The sequence below is a fragment of the Rhinopithecus roxellana genome, chromosome 1 (assembly GCF_007565055.1).
Source record: "Rhinopithecus roxellana isolate Shanxi Qingling chromosome 1, ASM756505v1, whole genome shotgun sequence".
Classification (NCBI taxonomy): Eukaryota; Metazoa; Chordata; class Mammalia; order Primates; family Cercopithecidae; genus Rhinopithecus; species Rhinopithecus roxellana.
The window spans coordinates 130,568,548-130,590,253 of NC_044549.1; the positions used below are offsets into that span (position 1 = coordinate 130,568,548).

Consider the following 21,706-nt stretch of genomic DNA (forward strand, 5'->3'; position numbering starts at 1 on the left):
TTCCCTTTGTCGTTGGTCACGTGACCCTGGGAACTGATCAACCCCCTCTCCCCTCAGCTCCCTTAAAGACAAAGGCTGGGAATCGACTCAGTAAAACACCATCCAGACACCAGAGCCTGCCCCCACCCCAGGAAGGCCTCTGCCTTAGAAGGAAGGAGCTCTGGGGTAGTTCGTTCTCTGTTGCCCCTGACCCACTTCCAAGAAGTGTATTAGATGTTCAAAGCAGTGAGGTCCAAGCACAAAGGGGAAACTGAGCCTGGATGGACCCGCGTCTGGTTTCTCAATGCCTCCAGGGAGTTGTGAAGGGTTGCCAGCCAGGGACTGTGAACTCTGAATCAGGGAATCTTGCTTTGGGAGGAGGAATAAGAAGGGGCAAGAGAATCATCTTATTGCCTTTATTCTGCTGTCAGCCCAGCTGGCCCCATTGCAGGGCACAGGGCCAAGCTTTTACACGCTCACCCATGCTCTCTGTGCAGGCCAGTGCGTGCACACACACGCGCGCGTGCACACACACACACACTCACACATCTCATCTCTGGCTCTGAGAGTCAGTCTGTGGGGGGCAAAGGGCAACTCCTCAGCCTGCCCCTGCCTGCCCTTTTATGACAGCACCAAGGGCGGGGGTAGGGACAGGGCCCTCAGCCCCCAGAACAAATCCCTGTGCAAACTGGAGGTGCCAGCTGGCTTCAGGATGGGGGTGTCACTTTTCCCCATTCCTGGAGTCCCCTCCTCCAGTTCCTGAGGGAGGGACTGCTCTCCACCTACCTGGGGGGCCAGACCCCTGCCAGGGCTGGGCCCTGTGGAACCCCAGCTTACCCCAACCTGACCCTGCCAGGCCTCCAGCACTGAAGAATAGACAAGTGTGAGGTTGTGGGGATCCCCCGCTGGAGAGCAGGAAGGTCTGGGCCCTGAGGGGCTTGGGGAGGGGTCATCACCCCCTCTCCTAATCCATCTTCAATATGAAGAGGTTTGGGGCACTCTTCCTGGGGAGGGAGCACAGGCCTGGAGAAGTCCCAGCTTGGGCCTTTCCCAAACTTCCAGCTTCTGGGCCACAGCCTAAGGCCAGGCATCCAAAAGTCCAAGAGTCCGAAAGTCCAACCGGCTGCTTGGCATCTCTGCATGGTCCTCGGGATCCCCCATGGGAGCCGGTGTCAGACCTGCACAGGCAGTGTCTGGTTCATCTGCAGCCGCATGTCTTGGATACTGCTCAGGATCTTCTTCTGGTGGCCGGCCAGGGTGACCCCGATACGGAGCAGGTCTCTGCAGATGGAGCAAAAGCAGGATTAGTCCCTCTCCTCGTGCCCTCTACTCTAGGCCAAGTCTAGGGCCCCCTGCCCTGCTCCTCCAAATCTGAGGCACACTTACTCTGCAGTCATCTGGGCCACCAGGTCAAAGGATGCAAACCCCGCACTGACGAAGCTCTCCTTGTACCTCCCCATCTTGATGGCATCCAGCCAATCACCAACTGTCGTGAAGGTTGTGTAATCTGGGACCGTGCGGTCCAGGAGAGGCTGTGACATGCTGTGGGAAGAAGAGAAGGACCTGGTGAGTCTCAAGGGCAGGAGATAGGGCTACTGGCTTGGTGGGAGCAGAGGCAGAGTTACCAACCCAGACTGAGCGCTGGCGATGACCTTGAGGCTGGCAGCATTGCGGATGAGCTTGTCCAGGGTATTGACAATCTGGGAGAATTTGGGCCTGAGGTTCCGGTCCCGCACCCAGCAGTCCAGCATGAGCTGGTGCAGAGCTGTGGGGCAGTCCATGGGTGGTGGCAGCCGGTAATCCTGCTCCACGGCATTGATGACCTGGGCCGACGGCAGGGAAACCCAGAGTGAGCTGCTGCTATGATCCCTAGCCAGCACCCACCCACCTAACCACTCTGGCTTAGCCTCACTCACATCCTGGTTGCTCATGTCCCAGTAGGGTCGCTCTCCATAGCTCATGACCTCCCACATGACAATTCCGTAGCTCCAGACATCACTAGCAGAAGTGAACTTCCGATAGGCTATGGCCTCCGGGGCTGTCCAGCGGATGGGGATCTTCCCGCCCTGGTGAGGGGGGCACAGGCCCTTCACCCTGTGACTCCAGGCTGCCCCCAAGGCCCGAGCCCCTGGCTGATAGGCCCCGCCCCCAGTCTCCCTCCCAGCGGCTTCCTGTACCAGGGAACTGGTGTAGGTAGGATCGGAGGGGTCATCCTCCAGGAAGCGGGAGAGGCCAAAGTCTGAGACTTTGCAGACCAGGTTACTGTTGACAAGGATGTTGCGAGCAGCCAGGTCGCGGTGCACATAGTTCATCTCGGACAGGTACTTCATGCCAGCAGCAATGCCCCGCAACATGCCCACCAACTGGATGACCGTGAACTGACCATCGTTGAGCTGCAGGCAACAAGCAGGCTCAGGTGGGCCCATTGCCCCCATCCCAACCCATGGCCTGCCCACCTGCCTGCCCTCTCCAAGTACTCAGACTCTGCTTCATCTCTCCGGCAACCACGTCCAGAGTGCCCTGAGGGTAAGTGAGCTGCCCTACTATGTGTCAAGTATCTTGTAGATAACTTCCCAATTAATCCCATGAGAACCCACTAGCTCTTACCACTCCTATTCTACAACCAGGCAGCTGAGACTCAGAGAGGTTAAGTCACTTGCCTGAGGTCACACAGGCAGTAAGGAACAGTCAAGATGTCACCTCCCATACTTCTGGCTCTGAAGGCCCTGCCATTTCCCTGCACCAAGCCACCTCAGTAAATGCTTATGGACTTGAATAGGGGCTGTCTGACTTGTGGGAGGGGATGGTTAGCCCAACCCAACTTTCTGGGGGAGGGAGAGGGCCTGGGGGCTGGCTCTTACCCGGAGGAAGGAGTCCAGGGCGCAGTTTTCCATGAACTCAGTGAGGATCATAACCGGCCGACTTTTGGTGACCACGCCCTCGAGCCGGATTATATTGGGATGATCAAACTGACCCATGATGGAGGCCTCGCTTAGGAAGTCTCGCCGCTGCCTCTCGGTGTAGCCCACCTTCAGCGTCTTGATGGCCACAAACACCTCCCGACGGCCAGGCTGTTTCAGTCGACCACGGCACACTTCCCCAAACTCCCCTGCAGGGCACAGGGCACAGGGAACAAGCTATGACTCACCCCTGTACCCAGCCTGCCTCAGCTTCTCATCTCTACTGTGCCCCAGGAGACTCACCAGCTCCGATCACCTCCTCTATCTTGACGCAGGACACATCGATCTCCTTGGCAAACTCTCGAACAGCCTCATTAGGGTCCTCGTAGGTAAAAGGGTCAATATAAACCTTCATTCCAGGAGTAACTGGAGGGAGAAGAGGTGGGCGTGAGAGGGTAACAGTCAAGCCAGCCTTTCCCTGCGATGGGCACAGCTCCAGCAGGCTCCCGGCTGAGCCCAGCCCCATATTCCTCTGTGTTGCTGCCCTAACCCTCCAGCCCCCGTGAGAACTCCTGGTGACCATAAAGGCTAGACACCTAGGATTCTACTCCTAGTTTTTCTCTCTTATCTCTCATCACATCCAGACCTCTCTCAGATTCATCCCTCCCCTGGTTCCCACTGCCCTGACCTTGTCCAGGCCTTCAACACTCGCACTATTCTAATAGCCTCCCAGCTGGGCTCTCTGCCTCTGGACTTTTCCCACTGAGCTATCCTGCATACCGCTGTCTTCCTAAAACAATCCTCTCATTGTATTACTCCCCAACTTGAGAGCCTTTCCAATTACCTATGGTGGAGTCAAGTCCAAACTCCTCTGCCTGCCTTTCACGACCCTCCAAGGGCTGGCCACAACTACCCAGCCTGGCTTCCCAGCGGCAGTCAAACCAGTCTTCCTGCTGCCCCCACAGCTGGGCTCCCTCCCCACCCCACCCACTACCTTCCAGAGGCTCCTCTGGCCAGGAATGCTCTCCCTCACCTCCCAAAACCCTGCTCATCCCACCTGGCTCAGCTCAAGTCCACCCCCTCCAGGAAGCCTTCCTACTCTGTAAACTCTGAGGGCCCTTTACAATAGGAGCACCTACTCAAGCTTAATTGTTCTTGAATTGTTTCCTGTGTGTATGCATCTTGTCTTTCCCACAAGACTAACTGCCTTTACGGGGAGGGGTCACATCTCAGTCATTTCTGGGGCTAGCAGGAATAAGTAGGGGCCCAGGGTACCTGGAGTGAGATAGGGGTCAGGAAATGGCACTTGACTAGAAGTGGGAGGGGGCCTTCAGGGTTTATCTCTAAGGAATGAAGTCCCAGGCAGGGAGAAGGGTGTCTGCGAGCCCTGTAGGGGCCTTGGAGAGCTGGGAGAGCTTGGGGAGGGTGGCAGGAACAAACTCACTGTACTGCTGCAGCTTCTCCGTGTACTCCGAATCAGAGCCGTGTCGCTGTTTCCTGTAGGGTGGCAGGGTGGAGGGCAGGCCTGAGACAAGTCATCTGGCTCCCTTTGTTCAGGGGACCCTTGGGCTCACAGAAGGAGCAGAGAGGACACAGCGGATGGCCTGGAGCCTAGTCCCACAGTTGGTGGTCACAGCAATCTCTGGGTCTCTGAGCAAGGGGCTCAGTGGACTCAGTCCCTAGGGAACCTGACCGGAGGTTCAGGGAATGGGGTGTGGAGAAAGGGCAGGATGAAGACACAGGCAGGGATGGGAGAGGGCTTCTCCAGCAACAACTGGCCCCCAGAGGGCTAAGGCCCTGGGTCTGAGGGAGGTGGTGGCAGCTCATCTCTGTGGCAGGAGGGCTCTAGGATGCTAAAAGGCAGTTCTAGTCAACCCATGAAGCAACAATGGGCCTGGGAGTACCTGAGGCAGACGATAGCAATGACCACGACAGCCACCACGAAGACAAGCCCAGCTGTAGCGGAGCCCACGATGAGGGGAAGCTGCTCCTGGAGCTGCTGGGCCCCAGAGCCTGGAGATGGAGAAGGGGCTGCTGAGTGGAAGGACAGACAGTGAGGGCCATGATGGCGACAGGTGCAGGGGGCTACTAACCTCTCTCACTTGTGGTCTCAAACTCGGCGGGGCGGCTGTACTGCCCGTAGCCAGCTACTGTGCGGGCACGGACCTGGACCACATAGCGGGCGTCGGGCCGAAGCCCATCCAGCTGCACAGAGTTCATCTGGCTGGTCACTGTGGAGGCGATGCCCTCACTCTGCAATGCCAGGAGGGAGGGGGCATCCTCAGGTGGGTCCTGAGGCCAACTGGCCCCTATTCACACCCAGGCCTGCCACGTTTCCCCTCCATACCCAAGGCCTTGCTCCCAAGGGCCCCATCGCAATCTGGGGGTAATTTTCTCAGCCCATCTCAGCCCAAGGCCTCCTCCTGCCCCTTGAGGTTCTGACCTTCTCAAAGTACTTCATCTCGTAGTCCAGGATGACTCCGTTGGGCCGTTCTGGGGGTGCCCAGGATAGGGTCAGGCTGCTGCCTGAGCTGCTGTGCAGGCGTAGTGTAGGCACTTCAGACGGGGCTGGGAAGAACAGAGGGCTCACCACGGGCTCCCTGGACCCTGGCATCCTTCCCAAAGACCCACTTCCCATGGGACCCCCAGTGGTCCCTTGGCAGGCCCTAGGACACCTCAGCTCGATCCAGGGGAAAGTGACCCAGGCCCTGCCCTCCAGTGCCCCCTCCTCACCAGCCTGGTTTGTGGTGATATTCACAGCCGCATAGCGGGGCGGCAGAGGGCTCTTGCCCGAGACACCGTTGACCGCCTGCACCTCAAAGGTGTAGCGCGTGTGGGCCAGCAGATGGCTGATGTGGACCCGGCGCTCTGTCAGGCCCAGCTGCCGAGGCACAAACTCCACGTTGTCGTCACAGCGTGAGCAGACTGAGGCCCCTCCAGCCCCATGGCACTTCTTGCAGATGACATTGTACAGGAGGTCATCCCGGCCACCAAGGTCCCGGGGCTCACTCCACTCGAGGATCAGTGAGGTTTCGTTCACGTTGGAGATCACACCTCGCGGTGGAGATGGCACAGCTGTGAGGAACGTGGAGGGAGAAGGCAGTGAGCTGGGGTCTCTAGGACCATCCTTCTGCCCAGAGTTCCTGCACACTCCAACCTGCTTTCTACCTCCTTGCCTTGCCTCTACTTTGATAAGCAGTATAACTTTCCTACATTTCTTCACTAGGCAGACTCCTATCTATCCTTCAATACCCAACTTGTGATGTCACTTCCTCTTGGAAGTCTTCCTTGATTCGTCCTTGCCCTATACTCTGCATGTACATAAAACAATTCCTAGACAGCCTTCTAGCCCAGCTCTCAGTACATTATGGTAATTATCTGCTTTTACACCTATTTCTCCCACCAGGTTGTGAGCTCCTTTAGGACAATGACTGTATTTTATTCACCTCCACACCCTCAATACCCAGCACAATGCCTGGCACACCAAAGGCCAGGGCAGAGAGGAAGTGGGGCACCAGGCCACCCTCAGGATGTGAGGCCCCCTCCATGGTTAGAGTGGGGCTGGGGAGAGGCACTCCTATACAGAGGGAGGGATGATGGACTAGAAGACCAACTGCTAAGCTCCTAGCCAGTCCCTAATCGTGGCTAGGAAGTGGTAGGTGCTTAGCAAGTGTTGGTGGAAGGGATGAGCTGGCTGACCTGGATTCTGGCTCAGAGGCAGTCACCTCCCAGTTGTGCCATCTTAAGCACAACATCTAACTTCCCTGAGCCTCAGCTCCTCCTCTGGAAAATGGGGCTATTCATAGTGACTGCTTAGGCTTCCCAGGTTGGCCCCCTAAAGGGAAGGCCTGCAGAGGGGGAGAGAGGACGCGCATTCACTCACTGGTGCAGGCACTGTCTGCAGAGTCCGAGTCTGCGCGGTAGAAGTTATTGTGGCAGGTGCAGATGCTGGCGGCTGGGGAGGTGGTACGGCTGTTGGGGGGACAGGGGAGGCAGGGCCCCTCTCCCTGCTTCGCCTTGTAGCTCCCGGGGGGACAGGCTGTAGGGGAGAAGAGGATGGATGGGGCTCATCTCCCTTCCCTGCAGACACCAGACCTCCACACCTCTGTGAGAACCTGGCTTCTCCCCAGCCTAGGTCTGGCCCCTCCACCTCCTAGACTGTGGGGGCAATGCTAGGATTGCCTAACTCCAGCTGCAGCTACAAAAGGCCCTATTGCCCCATGGAAACCCCATGTCAGCAGATTCCTCCCCGCCCCTGCCCCCCCTCACCCCTACCCCGGGGCCTCATGGACGAAGACGTCAGCCCCATCACCTGGACAGCCTGGGCTTGTTGAGGCAGGGAAGACAGTGAAAGCCGGAGGAAGAGGTGGGGATGGGGAAGAGACCCCCGGTGGGCTAGCAGCACCTGGCACTGTGGAGATGCCCCACCTCTCCCCAGGGCTCCAGAAAAATCATTCCTGAGGACCCTGAAGGACACCCTAGAACAGCCAGGAGGTGGGGCCTTCACAGGGAAGCTCTCGCCCCACCCACCAGGCGCAGGCAGCAGCTCCTGTCTGCCCTTGGGCAGGGATGGGGGCTGAGGACGGGTAAGAGGAGGAGAGAAAGAAAGCAGGCAGGAAGGCTGGGGTCACCTGGAGTTCAGAGGCCTCAAGTGTTCACAAGGGGACTCACCCCAGAGCAAGCCCAGGGCCTGAGCATCCCTTCTCCCCGGTTTCCCCTCCTGCCAACTACCCTTGGCCCCCTGGACACAGGCTCTGTGGATTTATGGTAGCCATATCGTGTATTCTTCACACTGGAATTTGCAAGTCAAAGGAGGCACTAGTAATAACTGTCTTAGGAAAATGGGCACACACCGAGACCCTCCTAGACACTAAAGTGGGTCACCGCCTCTCCATATGACTGCCTCTGGAGGGGGACACCCACAGGGGAGAATGCCCAGCACTAGGGATTGCTCTTTTCTGGGGTTTCATCTCCCTTCACGAAGGTGATATTCCACCCTAGCTCTTTTGAGCCAGTGGGGGAGGGGGCAGAGGCCAGGCCAGCCTGGTTGCTATGGGAACCAGCATGCATTTCCTGCCGGGGACCTGCAGAGTGTTAGCCCCTCTTCAGTCTGTCAGGCTCATCACCCCACCCCCTTTCTCCACTTAGGAAGAGGAAATCTCAGGACAGATTCCCATGGAGAAGTGGAGAGGGCCCGGGAAAGGCACTGTTCACCTTCACATAACAACACTGGGCCTTGCAACCAGGTTCATGCTGCCAAGCCCCTCACACCTAGGGCTGCGGTAAGAGCCATCACCTACGCCTCAGAGCTGTACGTAGACTGCAAGCCCCAAGGAAGAGAATCGGGCAGAGGGAGCGAAAGACAGGGCCCTCAGCACGCCGTCCTGCATGGCAGAGCACAGGAGGAGGCTTCCATGTCAGCTTCCACATTCCCTAGCTACAAGGCCCGTGCACAGAGCCTCTCCAAGACTCAGTTTCCTTATTGGTGAAATAGGGAGATGGCAGGAATCTACCTCACAAGGACTGGTGAGGCTCAGTGAGAGACCCCCTAGGTGGACAGTTTTGATAATTGAGAAGCCTAGTACATAAGTCTTGGCAAGCCATTGGAGGCAGGCCTCCTGAACTCCTCATGTACAAAATGAGGGCAGAACAGCCCAGCTCTCATGGATCCCAGGGCTCTGGAGACTCATGACCAACACTTAGCTGGTGACTGTGCTCCCATGTGCCAGACACTGTTCTACGGGCAAAGCACTGCTCACATAAGCCTCACTACAGCCCTATGAAGGAAACTTGATTATTGTCCTCATCTTGCACATGAGGAAACCGAGGTTCAAACAGTTAAGTAACTTGCCCAGGGCCAGGCGTGGTGGCTCACGCCTGTAATCCCAGCACTTTGGGAGGCTGAGGCGGGTGGATCACTTGAGGTCAGGAGATCGAGATCAGCCTGACCAACATGGTGAAACCCTGTCTACTAAAAATACAAAATTAGCCAGGCATGGTGGCACACAGTTGTAATCCCAGCTACTCAGGAGGCTGAGGCAGGAGAATTGCTTGAACCTGGGAGGTGGAGGTTGCAGCAAGCCGAGATCGTGCCACTGCACTCCAGCCTGGGCAATAATTGCAAAACTCCATCTCAAAAAAAAAAAATAACTTGCCCAAGGTCACGTCAGTGGTAAGAGACAGAGTCGGGACTCAACTTCAGGGACTGGGTCCCTAACCACTGTGCCATTTATATACTGCCACCCAAGGGGCAGAAGAGAGCCCAGGGTAAAAGGCCATGCACAAGGTACCCACAGCCCCCATGCCCTCAGTCCTGGGGCCGACCTACCACTTTCAGGGTGAAGTATACACTCAGGCCAGGATAAAGTGAGCATCTCTGCTGGCCTCCTAAGCCTCTGACTGGGTTCTCCAGGTGCCTGATTGCTAAGGATTCTGCACGCTTCTTTTCCTCTCTCTTCAATTTCATTTTTTCTCTTACTATCCTTGTGTCTCTCCTCATTTTCTCTCTCTTCTCCCTCCTTGCACCACATTCTCTGCATCTGATCCCCACTCTTCCCTTTCCTGCCTCCACTGTGGACCTGCTCCCAGACCTCCTAGTCAGATAGCAAGCAGGGGCGGGGGGGGGGAGGTGCAGGGCAGTAGGTAGCTGTGGCCCAGGCCCCCCCCCAACAACCCTTTCCCCAAGACAGTCCCCACTCACGGCGGCACTGGGACTCCTTGGCAGCTGGCTCATGGCCGGTGGCACAGGTGCAGGCACCCACAGGCACCATCCACTCCCCATCACCGTTGCAGTAGAGCTTGAGTGGCACCGACACCTCCACGGCGTTGGGGATGCAGGTGCCAGGAGCAATGACCAGCGAGGTGGGCTCCGCCCCAGTGAGGGTCTCGGGGAAGAGTGCGAAGCCTGCGGTGGTGGATGCACACTTCTTGTAGAAGGCACGCACGGAGATGAGCGACATGCAGGCGCCCTGGTCCTGGAAGGCCAGGTAGAAGCCAGCCTTGGAAAGTGGCCCAAAGCTGCGCACCTTGGTGTTGACACGGCCAGCGTCCAGCCGTGAGAAGCTCTCATCCGGTGCGATGGTGTCCACTTTGACGTAGGGGTTCTCCATCCAGAAGGGGGAGGAGGCTGAGGCCACATCGCTGTCAGCCTCGTAGTAGAAGAGGTTGAAGGTCTCCTTGCAGGAGCCAGGGATGTTGGGGATGCTGTTGCAGTCACGCACAGTGAACTTGAGCTCCACGTAGACCCGCTGCACGTCCCGCCGCCAGATGAACCCTGTGCGAAGCCAGTTGTTCTGGCTTGACTCATGTACATTACACACCTGGTATGTGCGGATGGGATTCATGGCCTCATCGTAGCCACTCACCTCTTCCCACTGTGCATGGACCAATGAAAAAAATAGAGTGAACACCTGCATTTGCCAAGTGCTTCCCTCGTGCCCAGATCTGCTCTTTGTACTTCACAGGGATGCTTCTATGGTGTAGTGGCTGAGGATACAGGCTATCAAATTCCAGCTCTCTGCTTGCTGTGTGATTATGGGTAAGTCACTTAACCTCCATGTGCCTCAGTTTCCCCATCTGTAACATGGGGATCATAATGATGTGTAAGGAATAATGACTTTAACTGAATAAAGCATTTAGGACAGGACTAGCAACTTGGTAAGTACTGTGGGAACATCAGCTATATTTGCTATCTTTATACCTCAGTTTCATCATCTATAAAATGGGGCTGATTAGAACTAAACAAGGCTTGAGGAATTAAATCAGGCTAATAAATGTAATGGGCTTGTAACAGTGCAAGCAATTCTGGGATACTGGCTGTCACTATTAACATCGCATTCAATCTTCACAACAACTCCATGAGGAGCCGCATCTGTTGTCCCGATGTTTAGAGATGAGGAAGCCAAGGCCCACAGAAGGGAGTTTTGCCCAAGGTCACAGAGTCAGGCCTGATGACTGCAGGGCCTGTAGTGCCATCATACTCCAGGGTTCTAGGGCTTCGAGCAGCCATGAAGGCCATCTAGGGAGATTAATTAGAATATTTGAGAGAGGTCCGGATTGCAGGAATTCAACAGTCAAGAAGTGGCCACCCAGAGGGGTAAACGGCCTTGCTCAAGGTCACACAGCAAGTTAAAGATCTGGAACTAAGGTTTCCAAGCCAGTGCTCTCCCCAGGGACCCAGGGAGGAGGGAGATGGTGGGGATGGACACACAGAGGGCTGTCAGGAGCAGAGGGAGAGTGAGTGGGAGCTGGAGGGCACAGGCAGGCAGAGTAGGAAGAGATAGAAACACCCACAGAGAAGGATCGTGAGGTGCTTCAGAGGGTGACAAGTGAGGACAATGGGGATAGCACAGGAAGTGAGGGTGACAGCAGAGAGCAGAGGCAGCCCTCCTCCAGGCCCTGGTGAGGTGAGGGGGCACACAGGCTGGAAGGAGGGGGAGGCCTAATGGCAAACAACACTCAGGAAAATGATGGGAAAGTCTCACCCCACTTTCTGGATGAGATGTCCACGCCAACTCAGATGTCACCCATTTTGTGTCCATGAGGGTCTCTGGAGGAACAACGGAGTAAAAGGTCAGGGACTAATCTCAGGGTGAGGAGAAAGAAGAGATCACAGCTGGGCGACGTGGCTCACGCCTGTAATCCCCGCACTTTGGGAGACCGAGGCAGGCGGATCACTTGAGATCAGGAGTTCGAGATCAGCCTGAACAACATTGTGAAACCCCGTCTCTACTAAAAATATAAAATTAGCTGGGTGTGGTGGCACACACCTGTAATCCTAGCTACTCGGGAGGCTGAGGCAGGAGAATCGCTTGAACCCCAGGGGCGGAGGTTGCGGTGAGCAGAGATTGCGCTGCTGCACTCCAACCTGGGCAACAAAAGCAAAACTTTGTCTAGAAAAAAAAACCAAAAAAAAAAAAGAAAAGGAAAGAAAGAAGAGATGGCTCAGGAAAGGATTCCCACCAGGCTCCACTTTCCACAAATCCTAAAAGCTCCCAGTTTCCCTATCCTAGAGGAGACCCTGCGGCCATCCCCAGAGATGTCACAGCCCCAGAGATGTCCCCTCAGGCAGACTAGGGGTGGGTGCCCTGACCCCAGGCCTGGGTTAATGAGGCAGGAGCAGAGGCCCGTCCACACACCTACAGGCTCTGCTAATCTCCACACAAAGGGGCCGGCAGGGCCTTTATCCTGGAACAAAGGGCTGTGTGCTTCAGACCCTAGCCCTGGCCTCCCCTGACTCCGTTCCCAGCACAAAGGCCCAGGGGAAGGGGAGGGCACTAAGGCCCAGGGGAAGGGGAGGGCAGTGAAAGGCCGGAGCCAGCTCCCACCCAGCACCTACAGGTGATGGGGCAGGGATGCGCTTTGAGGGTGGAGAGGGGACAACCAAAGCCCCAAACCAGCTCTTAGTTCAATTTTTCTTGCAGTCCTTGCACAAAGGTACTGTTGGTGTATCCTTTTTACAGAAGAGAACACTGATGCCCAGACAAAGAAAATATACTGCCTAAGGTAAAGTTGCTAGGACTTGGGGTGAGGTGGCAAGGGTGGCTCAGGTTCAGGTGTATCTGACTCCCTTGCACTCTGACTGCAATATGCCCCACTGTAAGGGAGGGATGAAAGAAAGTGTAGAAAACTGCCTATTATTTAAGTCCCAACAGAGCTGTTGCCTCTTCCAGGAAGCGTTCTGTGAACCTCCAAGTCAGGGTAAGATGCCTTCCTTTGTGCATCAAGGGCCAGCGGCTTTGTCACAGTACCCAGCCCGTGTTCTGAGCTGGTTTCTTGCCTGTTTCACTATGTTTGGTCATAGCAGGGGCCCATTAAAGTTTCTTGCTCTCGGCCGGGCGCGGTGGCTCAAGCCTGTAATCCCAGCACTTTGGGAGGCCGAGACGGGCGCATCACGAGGTCAGGAGATCAAGACCATCCTGGCTAACATGGTGAAACCCCGTCTCTACTAAAAAAATACAAAAAACTAGCCGGGCGACCTGGCGGGCGCCTGTAGTCCCAGCTACTGGGGAGGCTGAGGCAGGAGAATGGCGTGAACCCGGGAGGCGGAGCTTGCAGTGAGCTGAGATCCGGCCACTGCACTCCAGCCTGGGCGACAGAGCGAGACTCCGTCTCAGAAAAAAAAAAAAAAAAAAAAAAAAAAAAAAAAAAAAGTTTCTTGCTCTCTTAGGAACCTGGTTCTGGGCTCTGGCTGGATGTCACTACTCTCTGAAAGACAGTGTGACCCCCAGATTAGACCTGGGGCAGGAAAGGAAGGAAAGAGGTGCCAACTCCTTTCCCGTGGCCTGGAAGACAGTGCAGCCAGCTCTGAAGCTGGAATGGGGCAGGGTTGCCCCAGGACCTCTGGAGGCCTCTACATCACCCCCTCTGTGTGCTCAGGTGGGGGAAGACCCAAACCCCACGGCCACAGGCTTGCAGTCTTCAGTGGTTTCCTGGAGGCTGGGTCTGAGTCGAGGACGGCGGAGGACCCCGTGGGTGGACAAGGCAGCTGTGACCCCAGCCCCGATGTCAGGCAAAGGGGCAGCAGGTAGCAGCCATTCACCGCAGGGAGGGAGGCTCCTCCTGCTGCCGCAGCCGCTGGTCCCCTGAGGGCCCGGGTGCAAGGGGAGTGATCCTGGCCTCTGGCGGACAGACAGACAGACACAGACATTTGGCCGGGGGGTACTCGAGGGAAGCGGAGATACTCAAAAGCCGGGGCCCAGAGACCGGCGGGGAGGGAGGCGGGAGGGGCAGCGACTCCGGCAGGCGGGCGGTGGGCGGCACGGAGCCGAAGGGATGTGCGGAGCCGGCTGGCGGGGATCAGACAGCCGGGATGGCCGGCGGCTGACTACAAAGACAGGGAGATGGAGAGACGCGGAGGCCCGAGGAGACAGAGACAGAGGGAGGTTGCCAGGCGGCCTTGTCTCCAGCCGGCGGCCCGAGTGTCCGTCCTGGGAGCCCTCCGAGCGAGAGCGCCCTGCCCCAGCAGCCAGTCCTCCCGCCGGTCCGCCCGCCGCTGCCCGCCTGAGCAGGCCGGGGCTCCCGCCGCTCCCTCGCGCCGCCTCCCTCCTCCCTCTCCCTCACTTCCTTCTGCTCAGCCTGTGCCAAACCCATCTGGAACTGTTTAAACCCAAATATTCAGCCCCCTCCCCCTCCAGCCAGATTCCTCCACAGTTTAAAACAAGCCCTGCGCTGGCTCCGGGAGGAGGGAGCGGAGGGAGGGGACGGCGGAGAGGCGGCGGCGGGAAGGAGGGAGGGAGAGAGAAGGAGCGAGGGAGGCAGGGAGGCTCTTCATTTCTGTTTAATTTTGGGGGAGCGAGAGAGGGAGGGAGGGGATCGGCCCTTGGCCATCGCTCAGCCTTGGCCATCGCTCAATCTCGCCACATTTTTCCCATTAATGAAGAGAAGACTTGGGTTTCGAGTCATGTGTGCCTGAAGAAGGGCTCCGGTCACTCCGGTGGGGAGGGGGCCGCGTGCTCTCGGTTTCCCCCCTTCTGGGTGAGAGGGAGAGGAGGAGCCTGCTCCCTTCAGCCTGCGCGGGCACAGGAGACAGGGCAAGGCCCTCCTCAGCCCTGGGGTGCCCGGTCCCAGCCTTCGGCAGTAGGTGAGGGGGGCGTGGGGGGGGGGGGTCATAGAACCCATCCGTCCGTGGTATTGGGAGGAAGAGACCCAACCCACCTTTTCTGTGCTGTGTGTGCATGTGTGTGCACGTGTGTGTACGTGTGTTGTACATACACACGTTGGGACGGGGGTACGAGGGGCAGCGGGTAAAGACAAAAGAGGAGTGAGTGAGCAAGCTCCCAGCTCCCCCAGGTGCCTGCTGCACCCCATCCCTTGCTGCCCCCACCATGTATCTGCAGGAGGCAGAGGGGAGAAGAGGCTGGCCACCCTAGACACTAGGCTCTGTCGGGCAGGAAACAACAACTACCCCACAAAGTCACCAGGGAGGTAGGCAGCAGGCCCAGGGTCTTTCCAGGACTGGAGCTTTGATGCTCAGGAGCGAAGCAACACCTCTTTCAGGTTGCCACAGGGCCATGGAGAGCAGCCACGTGGCAGCAGCTGTGTGGCCCCCGCCCATACACAAACACACAGATGCATTCACAGCATCCAGTCCTCCGGGGCTGGGCTCACTCCCCGCCACTGGGGCTAAAGAGCGACAAGTCAACACATATGGTGGACAAAAACACACAAAGCCACAGCCGCCCACAAACACACACCCAGCTTCACACAGAGCCACGGTCTGTCTTTCTCAGACACACGGATGCATATGGTACAAACAGATTAGTCTTCCTTAGACATTCATATACAGGAATCTTTCTTACACAGAGATCTGGCTTGCCTTAGGCAGACCCACGCTTCCAGCCTGCCTATGTGCAGATTTCCTGAAACATATGCACACACCGAGGGCATGCACACCCAACCCTACAGTATGTTCTCCTTACACACCCAATTGCACATGCTATCACCAGCTGCAAGTCATACAGTCTTCAGTGTAAAGTGCAAACACAAACACCAGTTTCCCTGTATAGACTTGGTGACATGCTCTTACTCAGTCACACAAACTACAATCAGCTGCAAAGTCACAGATGCCCAATGACACTGTAACATGCCACAGTCCCTGCAAAAGAGCATCCTGACATGGTGTAAGTATCAATACCTAGATCTGTGTAAAGCCTCAGAGGTGCATCCTCCATGCACCCGCAACACACATACACACACACACACACCCTGTCAGCATGGTTCTCTTTACGGGATGTCTTCCAGTGGGGTAGAGGAAGAGTTACTGGGAGAGGGCAGTACCCCTCATCCTGCCCCAACACTCTGGTGCCTGTCGCTTAGGCAGGGCAGCCACATGGGCCACTCTTGCAAGGGAAGCAGAGGTGCTGGGGCAGCCTTAGCCAGAGGTGTATGGAAAGAGCCCCAGCCCTGCTTCCTGTTGTCCTGGCTTGGGCAGGAGCTGTAAGTCAGGTCACGAGGCTGGGGTGGGGCAGGGGTATGAAGATGATTCTGGGTGTGGCTGGGTGCGGCCTTCCCAGGTAAAGCCCCTGCCCAAGTAACAAGCCACTTCCCTGCCAGCACAATGGCACCGTCTCAAGGGCCCCTGAGCCCTTGGTAGAGGGTAGCACCCTGAAGAGATTTGGCTTCAGAAGCTCTGGGCAAGGCTCTTCCACTTGCAGATTGAGGACCTTGAGCAGGGCATGAGGAGGACATCATGGCCACCCTGGCCTGTGGGAGGGGCACCAGCTGAGGGCCTGCCACCTGCCCTGGTGAAGGGCCAGGCCCCACAGCACCCTGGGAGCAAGAGTGTCATTGAGACCCAGGAAACAAACAACAACAAAAAAAACCAAGCCAAAACCAAAAACAGAAACACAAAACAACTAAAGACAGAAGCAGCAAGCCTTCAGCCCAAATTCCAGACTAGGGACTTAGAGGTGGAAGAAAAGGTCAGCACCAGGGCTGGACCCGCAGAGTGTGCAGCGGGGCAGGAGGGCAGAGGGTCAGGATCTGCGCAAGGAGGAGCACCCTGGAGCAGTGCTATGCCACCCAAGTCGGACACCCTCCTCCTCTTCATGGAGTCCCTTCCTCAGCTACCAAGCTGAAGGATCTGGCTCCCCTCCCATGGGTCAGGATGTGTACACGCCTGTGCCAGCCTGTACACATAGGGTAGTCAGCGTGAGGATCAAGGAGTCTTGAGGGGAACCTGCCGTGGGGCCTGGAGAAGATACATGTTGTGGGGGAGCCTAACTCACCCAGGGCCACTTCCTCCTTTCCTGCCACAGCCCCTTGGCCCCCATGTCTGGGATGGAGGGGAGGGGAACATCTCAGAACGGAGAACACATTTTGTTTTTCATTCTTCTCCTCAGATCATGGGGGTTTATAATTAAATAAACCTGAGAGGGAGGAGAAGGGGGAAGAAGCCCAGGGCGGGGAGCCCAAACGCCTGGGCGCTCATCCATGCCCCCACCCCACTCGTGGCCCTGCCAGCAGCCAGAAGAATGGGTGGACAGCTAGCCCTTAACCTGAGCCCTTCAGCCCTTCCTTGTGATGCTGGCCACACTGGGTCTGGCCAGGAGGCTGGGGGCAGAAGGAAATAGGAGACCTGGCACCAGGGCTAGCCCTTGGGCAGGGGGCTTCTCCCAGCCCATCAGGTGCCCAGCTGTATCCAGTCTCCCTCCACCCCCAGCTGCCCAATCCCGACAAACCAGTTTGACTCAGCACAACAGGCAGGGCTACAATTTTCAAACTATGCAGGCCTGGTGATTCAGCCTCTTCATGCTGTTTAATTAGTGGAAGGCTGTGCGGCAGAGGCCTTGCCCACGGCAGCTTCGGCTTCAGCTCGCAGCCGCTGAGGCTGCAGTGGCGGCAGCAGCAGCTGTGGCTAAAGACAGGGCAGTGCCGAGCAAACTGGTTCTTCCAAATACCTGCCAGCCCTCAGCAGCCGCTCAGAAGGCCAGCTCCTGACAGACAGGGATGGGGTTTGGGGGTGCCAGAGGCAACTCAAACAAGTGAGCAAGCCCCCCAAATCCCAGCCCACTGTCCCCTCTCAGTTTCCAGGTTCTCAGGGGTCACTCCTGCTGCCCCTGTGGAGGAGGTGGGCTCCATGCTGTCTTGTTCCCTCAGGGACAGGTTCCACTGCAGTGACAACTCCGTTACCATGGCTTGGCTGGAGGGGAACGTGCTGGCCCCACCTCCTGAGATCTGGTAACTGTTTCTCTTTTCTCAAAAGGGTCTCTTCCCAGCAGGGACCTCTCCATCCTATCCCAGGTATAGGGGCCCTGGGGTTCAGGCACCCTGGGGTTCATTCCTTATCCCAGGCCCCATTCCTAGTCTGCTCCCCATTGGACCCCACTCCCCGACCCGTTGATGGCCCTGAGGGGAGAATAATCTTGGCTTTGGAGAACTGGGGAACATTACTCAAAAGGCCAGTGGGCGACTGGGTGGCCCTGTTTCCCTGTGTCTGTGGGTAAAGCCCAGGGCAATTTGCACGGGGAAAGGGGGCAGTCAGAGGGCAAGGTGAGGGCATGTTTTCATCCACGCCGACAAGCAAGGACCCAGGCTCCATCCACACGGAAAACTGACGGCAGCCTTGGATGCAGAGTCTTGGTGACCCCCAAGTGTGCAGGGAGGGAAGAGGAACCAGGCGCTAGACAGCATCTAACTAGTGGGTACACGAGAGGTAGCAACCAGGGCTCAGGGACCCTGGGCCTAAATAAATGTCATGCCCCAGACACAGACAGCCACAAGGCCAAGGGCAGACCAAAATCCTGACAAAGCCAAATGGAAGGCTGGATGGAGAAAGCTGGACCCCCCACCTGTCAGGCTGGAGGGGCTGAAAAGCTCTTCAGTGCTATGAAAACCACGTTATCCCGGTCACACCCCAGGACCTTGAAGTTCACCCATCCACACACCAAGCCCCAGAATACAGGAGGGAGGACAGGCAGAAAACAGCTACCCACTGGGCCAGCTCTCTCCCCATTCCTTCCCTCCCTGGAGTTGCAGAGATGTGGGGGAGACAACCCCACCCCCGGCCCCCTGCACCAACTTTCCCTTTCATCTTTCCTCCCTCTAACCTACCTCGGGCAGGATAAGGGCACACACTCCTGAGGCTCCCCAAGGAGCAGACCCTAGGGTAATAATAATAATAACAGCTACTCCTTGAATAACAGTGCCTATGTGCTAAGCACTTTGCACACATTAACAATTCAGTTCTCAGAAGAACCCCATGAGGTCGATGCCGTTCTATCCTGTCTCCCAGTGAGGGAGAGCCAGAGGGTAGGTAGGTGCAAGGTCTATGCTGGGGTCAGCACCTTCCATTTGTTCTCTCACATTCTCCTGCGCACGAACTGGAGACCAGAGGGTCTGAGGAATTGCAAAAGTGAAGGAATTGGTGAAACCACCCTTGTAGGCACTGCTGCTTCCCAGAGGCATCCTGTGCTGGCCTGGCCTCACAGCCAGAGAGTAGCCCTAGCTCCCACTTCACAGCCAAGGGGAGGTGGGCAGGCCGGGAATGGAGAAGGAAGGGCCCTGCTGCCCCCTCTTCCCAGGCTGCCCCAGCACATAAGGACTCCGCCTTCTGGACAGCCCTCCAGCTGCTTGGCCTGGAGGCTTGGAAGCTTGGGCTCCTGCTAGGGCCTGGACTCCTGAGGGTCCAGTAGGTGATGAGGGTTGAAAAAGAGAAAGGAAGGGAAGGAGGGAGGGAGAAGAGAGCCTCCTCAGGTAGCCCCTGTGCACCTGACCCAAACCACACCCCCACTCCACTCTCAGCACCAGCACCCACCACACCCACAACAAGGGCCTTGCAGCACGACACACACAGGTGACACACAGCCCCGTAAGTGTATGAGGGTGTGTGTACCAATGTCGCCTCTCCTGGGCTACGACACAGAGACCTAACACAGATCTGGCAACTTGAACAGGCTCCCTGGCTCACACCCTCAAGGCAATCAACGACAAAGCCCCACACTGGGTTCTCACGCCTGCGATCCTATCACACACATGTGGGAGAATGTGTGCGAGTGTGGGCGAGACCTCGGTGTGCCGGTCTGAATTTGCATGTGTCCATCAGTGGGACTCGATCTGTCAGCACAGTGGGCTCAGAGATGAAGGGGGTGGGGGATCATAGGAGATCTTTCCCCTGGAGAACATTAGAACGCACCAGAGGATGCCTTTCTCTCTGAACTGTGTTCTTTTTTCCTTCCAACCTTTAAGTTTACCGATTGTGAACGTAAGAACAAGCCAAGTTCCACAGAATTCGTGTTTTCGTTCCTAAACTAAGAAAGTGACTAGATCTGTTAAAGACGCCCCAAATAAGTACTGCCTTTATTCCAATTGCCCTCGAATTTTTGGGGCTTCCCTCCCTCCACTTTAGGGAAGGTTTTGACCCCCTCTCATTTAATGGCTCCGAAATTCTTGGAAACGGGGCGTGAGTGTGTGTGGGCCTCCCTATTGTTTGTGGCTGGTGTTGGGGCCTCTGTCCGCGGCAAGCTTGTGTCAAGTGGCATGCGTGTGAGCTCCCCTGCCAGGGCCAACAGCGCGGGGCTGTTCATCCAAGTACAATCATTTGGAAGTTGGAGCTGCCCCCCACAGCAGTCTTGGCAGGTTTCACAGAACCCATTGAGAAGCCGGGCCTTTTCCCACCGGCTACTGAGGAAGGCGCCGGGCTCTGGTGCTACCTGGGGCAAACCCCGCAACTTCAGGGGTTCAATGGAGACCCAAGCCCTGCTAGAAGGCGAAGAGGGAGCCTCCGAAAAGGGTGCGGGGCCCGCGCACACAGCACCTCGGGTGTAATTGGCGCCCGGTAAACCATAAACAATAACAGGCCCCCGCCTGTCTGCCCCCGCAGCGGCCCCCTGGCAAAGCAGGGTGCTCGCACTCACACTCTCACAGATAACTCCAACGGGCTCCTAATTAGCGCCCCCCAACCCGGAGAGTCCCGCTTCGCCCCCACCCGCCACAGCCCCGCGGCCCTCGCCTTGCCTGGGGGGTCGCCTACACATCCTCGACTTCGGGGGGTGCCGGGAGCCCCGCTTCTCCGCGGTGAGTGTGGGGGACTCTCGCGAAAGCTCACGGCAGGGCCAGGACTTTCGGGGACGTTCGTGCCGAGTCTAGCTCCCCTAGATCCCCCAACCCGCGGGCTGCCTGCCTCCGAGCCAGCTCCAGCCTCCGAAGCGGCTCCGGGGGCGGCCTCCCCACCCCATCCCTGGGTCCCGGAGCGGGCGCCGGTGGCTGGGCCTCCTCCGACGTGCGCTCAACCCCGGTCGGACCCGCACTACCAGCCCGCAGCCCCGCGACCCCGTGCACCTTGTTCCCGGGCGCGCCCCCCGACGCCGCTCACCTTCCAGCGCCCGGCAGCCAGCGGGCAGCAGCAGCGGCAGCAGCAGCAGCGGAGGGAGCAGCGGCAGGAGCCCCGGCGGCGGCGACAACGGCGGCGGCGGCGGCGTGCGGGCTCTGGCCATGGCCGGGGCGGCTCTAGGAGCCGAGCCGGGCCGCGCCTGGCCGGGCCGCGCCGGCGGGGCTGCAGGCACCCGAGAGAGGGTGCGCTTGGCGGGCTCCGGGGCAGGCTCGCGTCAGGTCCCAGGAGATCCGGGCGAGAAGGGAATGCAATCCAAGCGGGCGGCTCCGGGACCGAGGCGGCGCACCGAGCCCGGCGATCCTGGGGATGCGGACAGGTCGGTCCCGCGGGAATCTGGACGGACCGGTCCAGGAGGATCCGGGGCGCCGGCGAGCTCGGTGCAGGAGGACTCAGGGGGCAGGCCGGGGCGGGAGGGTGCAGGTGGTCGTGATTCGGGGTGCACAGTAATCTGTCGGTCCACTGCGGGCCCGATTGGGATCCGGGGCTTCGGGGACGCGCGCCGTCCGGGGTCCGAGCTGGGATCTTGCTGCGCCGCTCACGTACTCACTTCTGTGGTCCCCAGCGCTGGCGCGGCCGCTCTGGGTGAGAGGGGCGGGACGGCCTGCCTGCCCGTCAACGCTAAGGCCCCGCCCCTAGCGGCTGGCCACCCACTCACAGACCGCCAGGCCCGCTGGTTCGGCCTCGAGAGCACTCAGCTGGAGTTCAGTTGGCGGTGTCTCCACCAGGCCCACCCTCGGGGTCTCAGGGGCCCGGAGTGGGCGGGGCTAAGGAAAAGATGAATTAGATTGGGCGGAGCGATGCTGTCCATCAGAGAGAGAACCCCGCTCCCTGGCGCCCATTGGCGATTGGTAACTGAACCTCAGTCCGAGGAGGTGCCAACCAGCTAAGACGGACCAGGGGCGCCCCCATGTGGCCCGCGCCTGCCCTGCGACGCCCTCATGTGGCTGTAGCTTAGCCCTACCTGGGGGGACCCCCACCGCGATGTATCCTGTGACCA

General features: G+C 58.0%; 1 protein-coding gene across 2 annotated transcripts; it reads right to left on the bottom strand.

Moving 5' to 3' along the window:
• Positions 1 to 381: 381 nt before the first annotated feature.
• Positions 382 to 21,260, bottom strand: EPHB3 (EPH receptor B3). Of its 2 annotated transcripts, XM_030931154.1 has the most exons (16): positions 20,692 to 21,260; positions 11,363 to 11,427; positions 9,580 to 10,252; positions 6,763 to 6,918; positions 5,613 to 5,954; positions 5,323 to 5,447; positions 4,973 to 5,132; positions 4,784 to 4,892; positions 4,324 to 4,376; positions 3,183 to 3,305; positions 2,841 to 3,088; positions 2,157 to 2,372; positions 1,896 to 2,045; positions 1,609 to 1,802; positions 1,366 to 1,521; positions 382 to 1,260 (listed from the first exon to the last, which is right to left on the bottom strand). In XM_030931154.1, the coding sequence occupies exons 1-16, from the start codon at positions 20,810 to 20,812 to the stop codon at positions 1,152 to 1,154; spliced, it is 3,000 nt and encodes a 999-aa protein (XP_030787014.1). In that variant the 5' UTR covers positions 20,813 to 21,260; the 3' UTR covers positions 382 to 1,151. The 2 variants fall into 2 exon arrangements, with proteins under 2 accessions (XP_030787014.1, XP_030787009.1); XM_030931149.1 differs by having other exon boundaries at positions 1,896 to 2,372; positions 20,692 to 21,229.
• Between the last annotated feature and the right edge of the window lie 446 nt (positions 21,261 to 21,706).

Coding starts and splice junctions, on each gene's coding strand:
- EPHB3 (XM_030931149.1), bottom strand. CDS start 20,812: ATGGCCAGAGCCCGCACGCCGCCGCCGCCGCCGTTGTCGCCGCCGCCG. Junction 5,955..6,762: donor TGCAGACAGTGCCTGCACCA/GTGAGTGAATGC, acceptor CGTTCCTCACAG/CTGTGCCATCTCCACCGCGA. Junction 5,448..5,612: donor TATCACCACAAACCAGGCTG/GTGAGGAGGGGG, acceptor TGTTCTTCCCAG/CCCCGTCTGAAGTGCCTACA.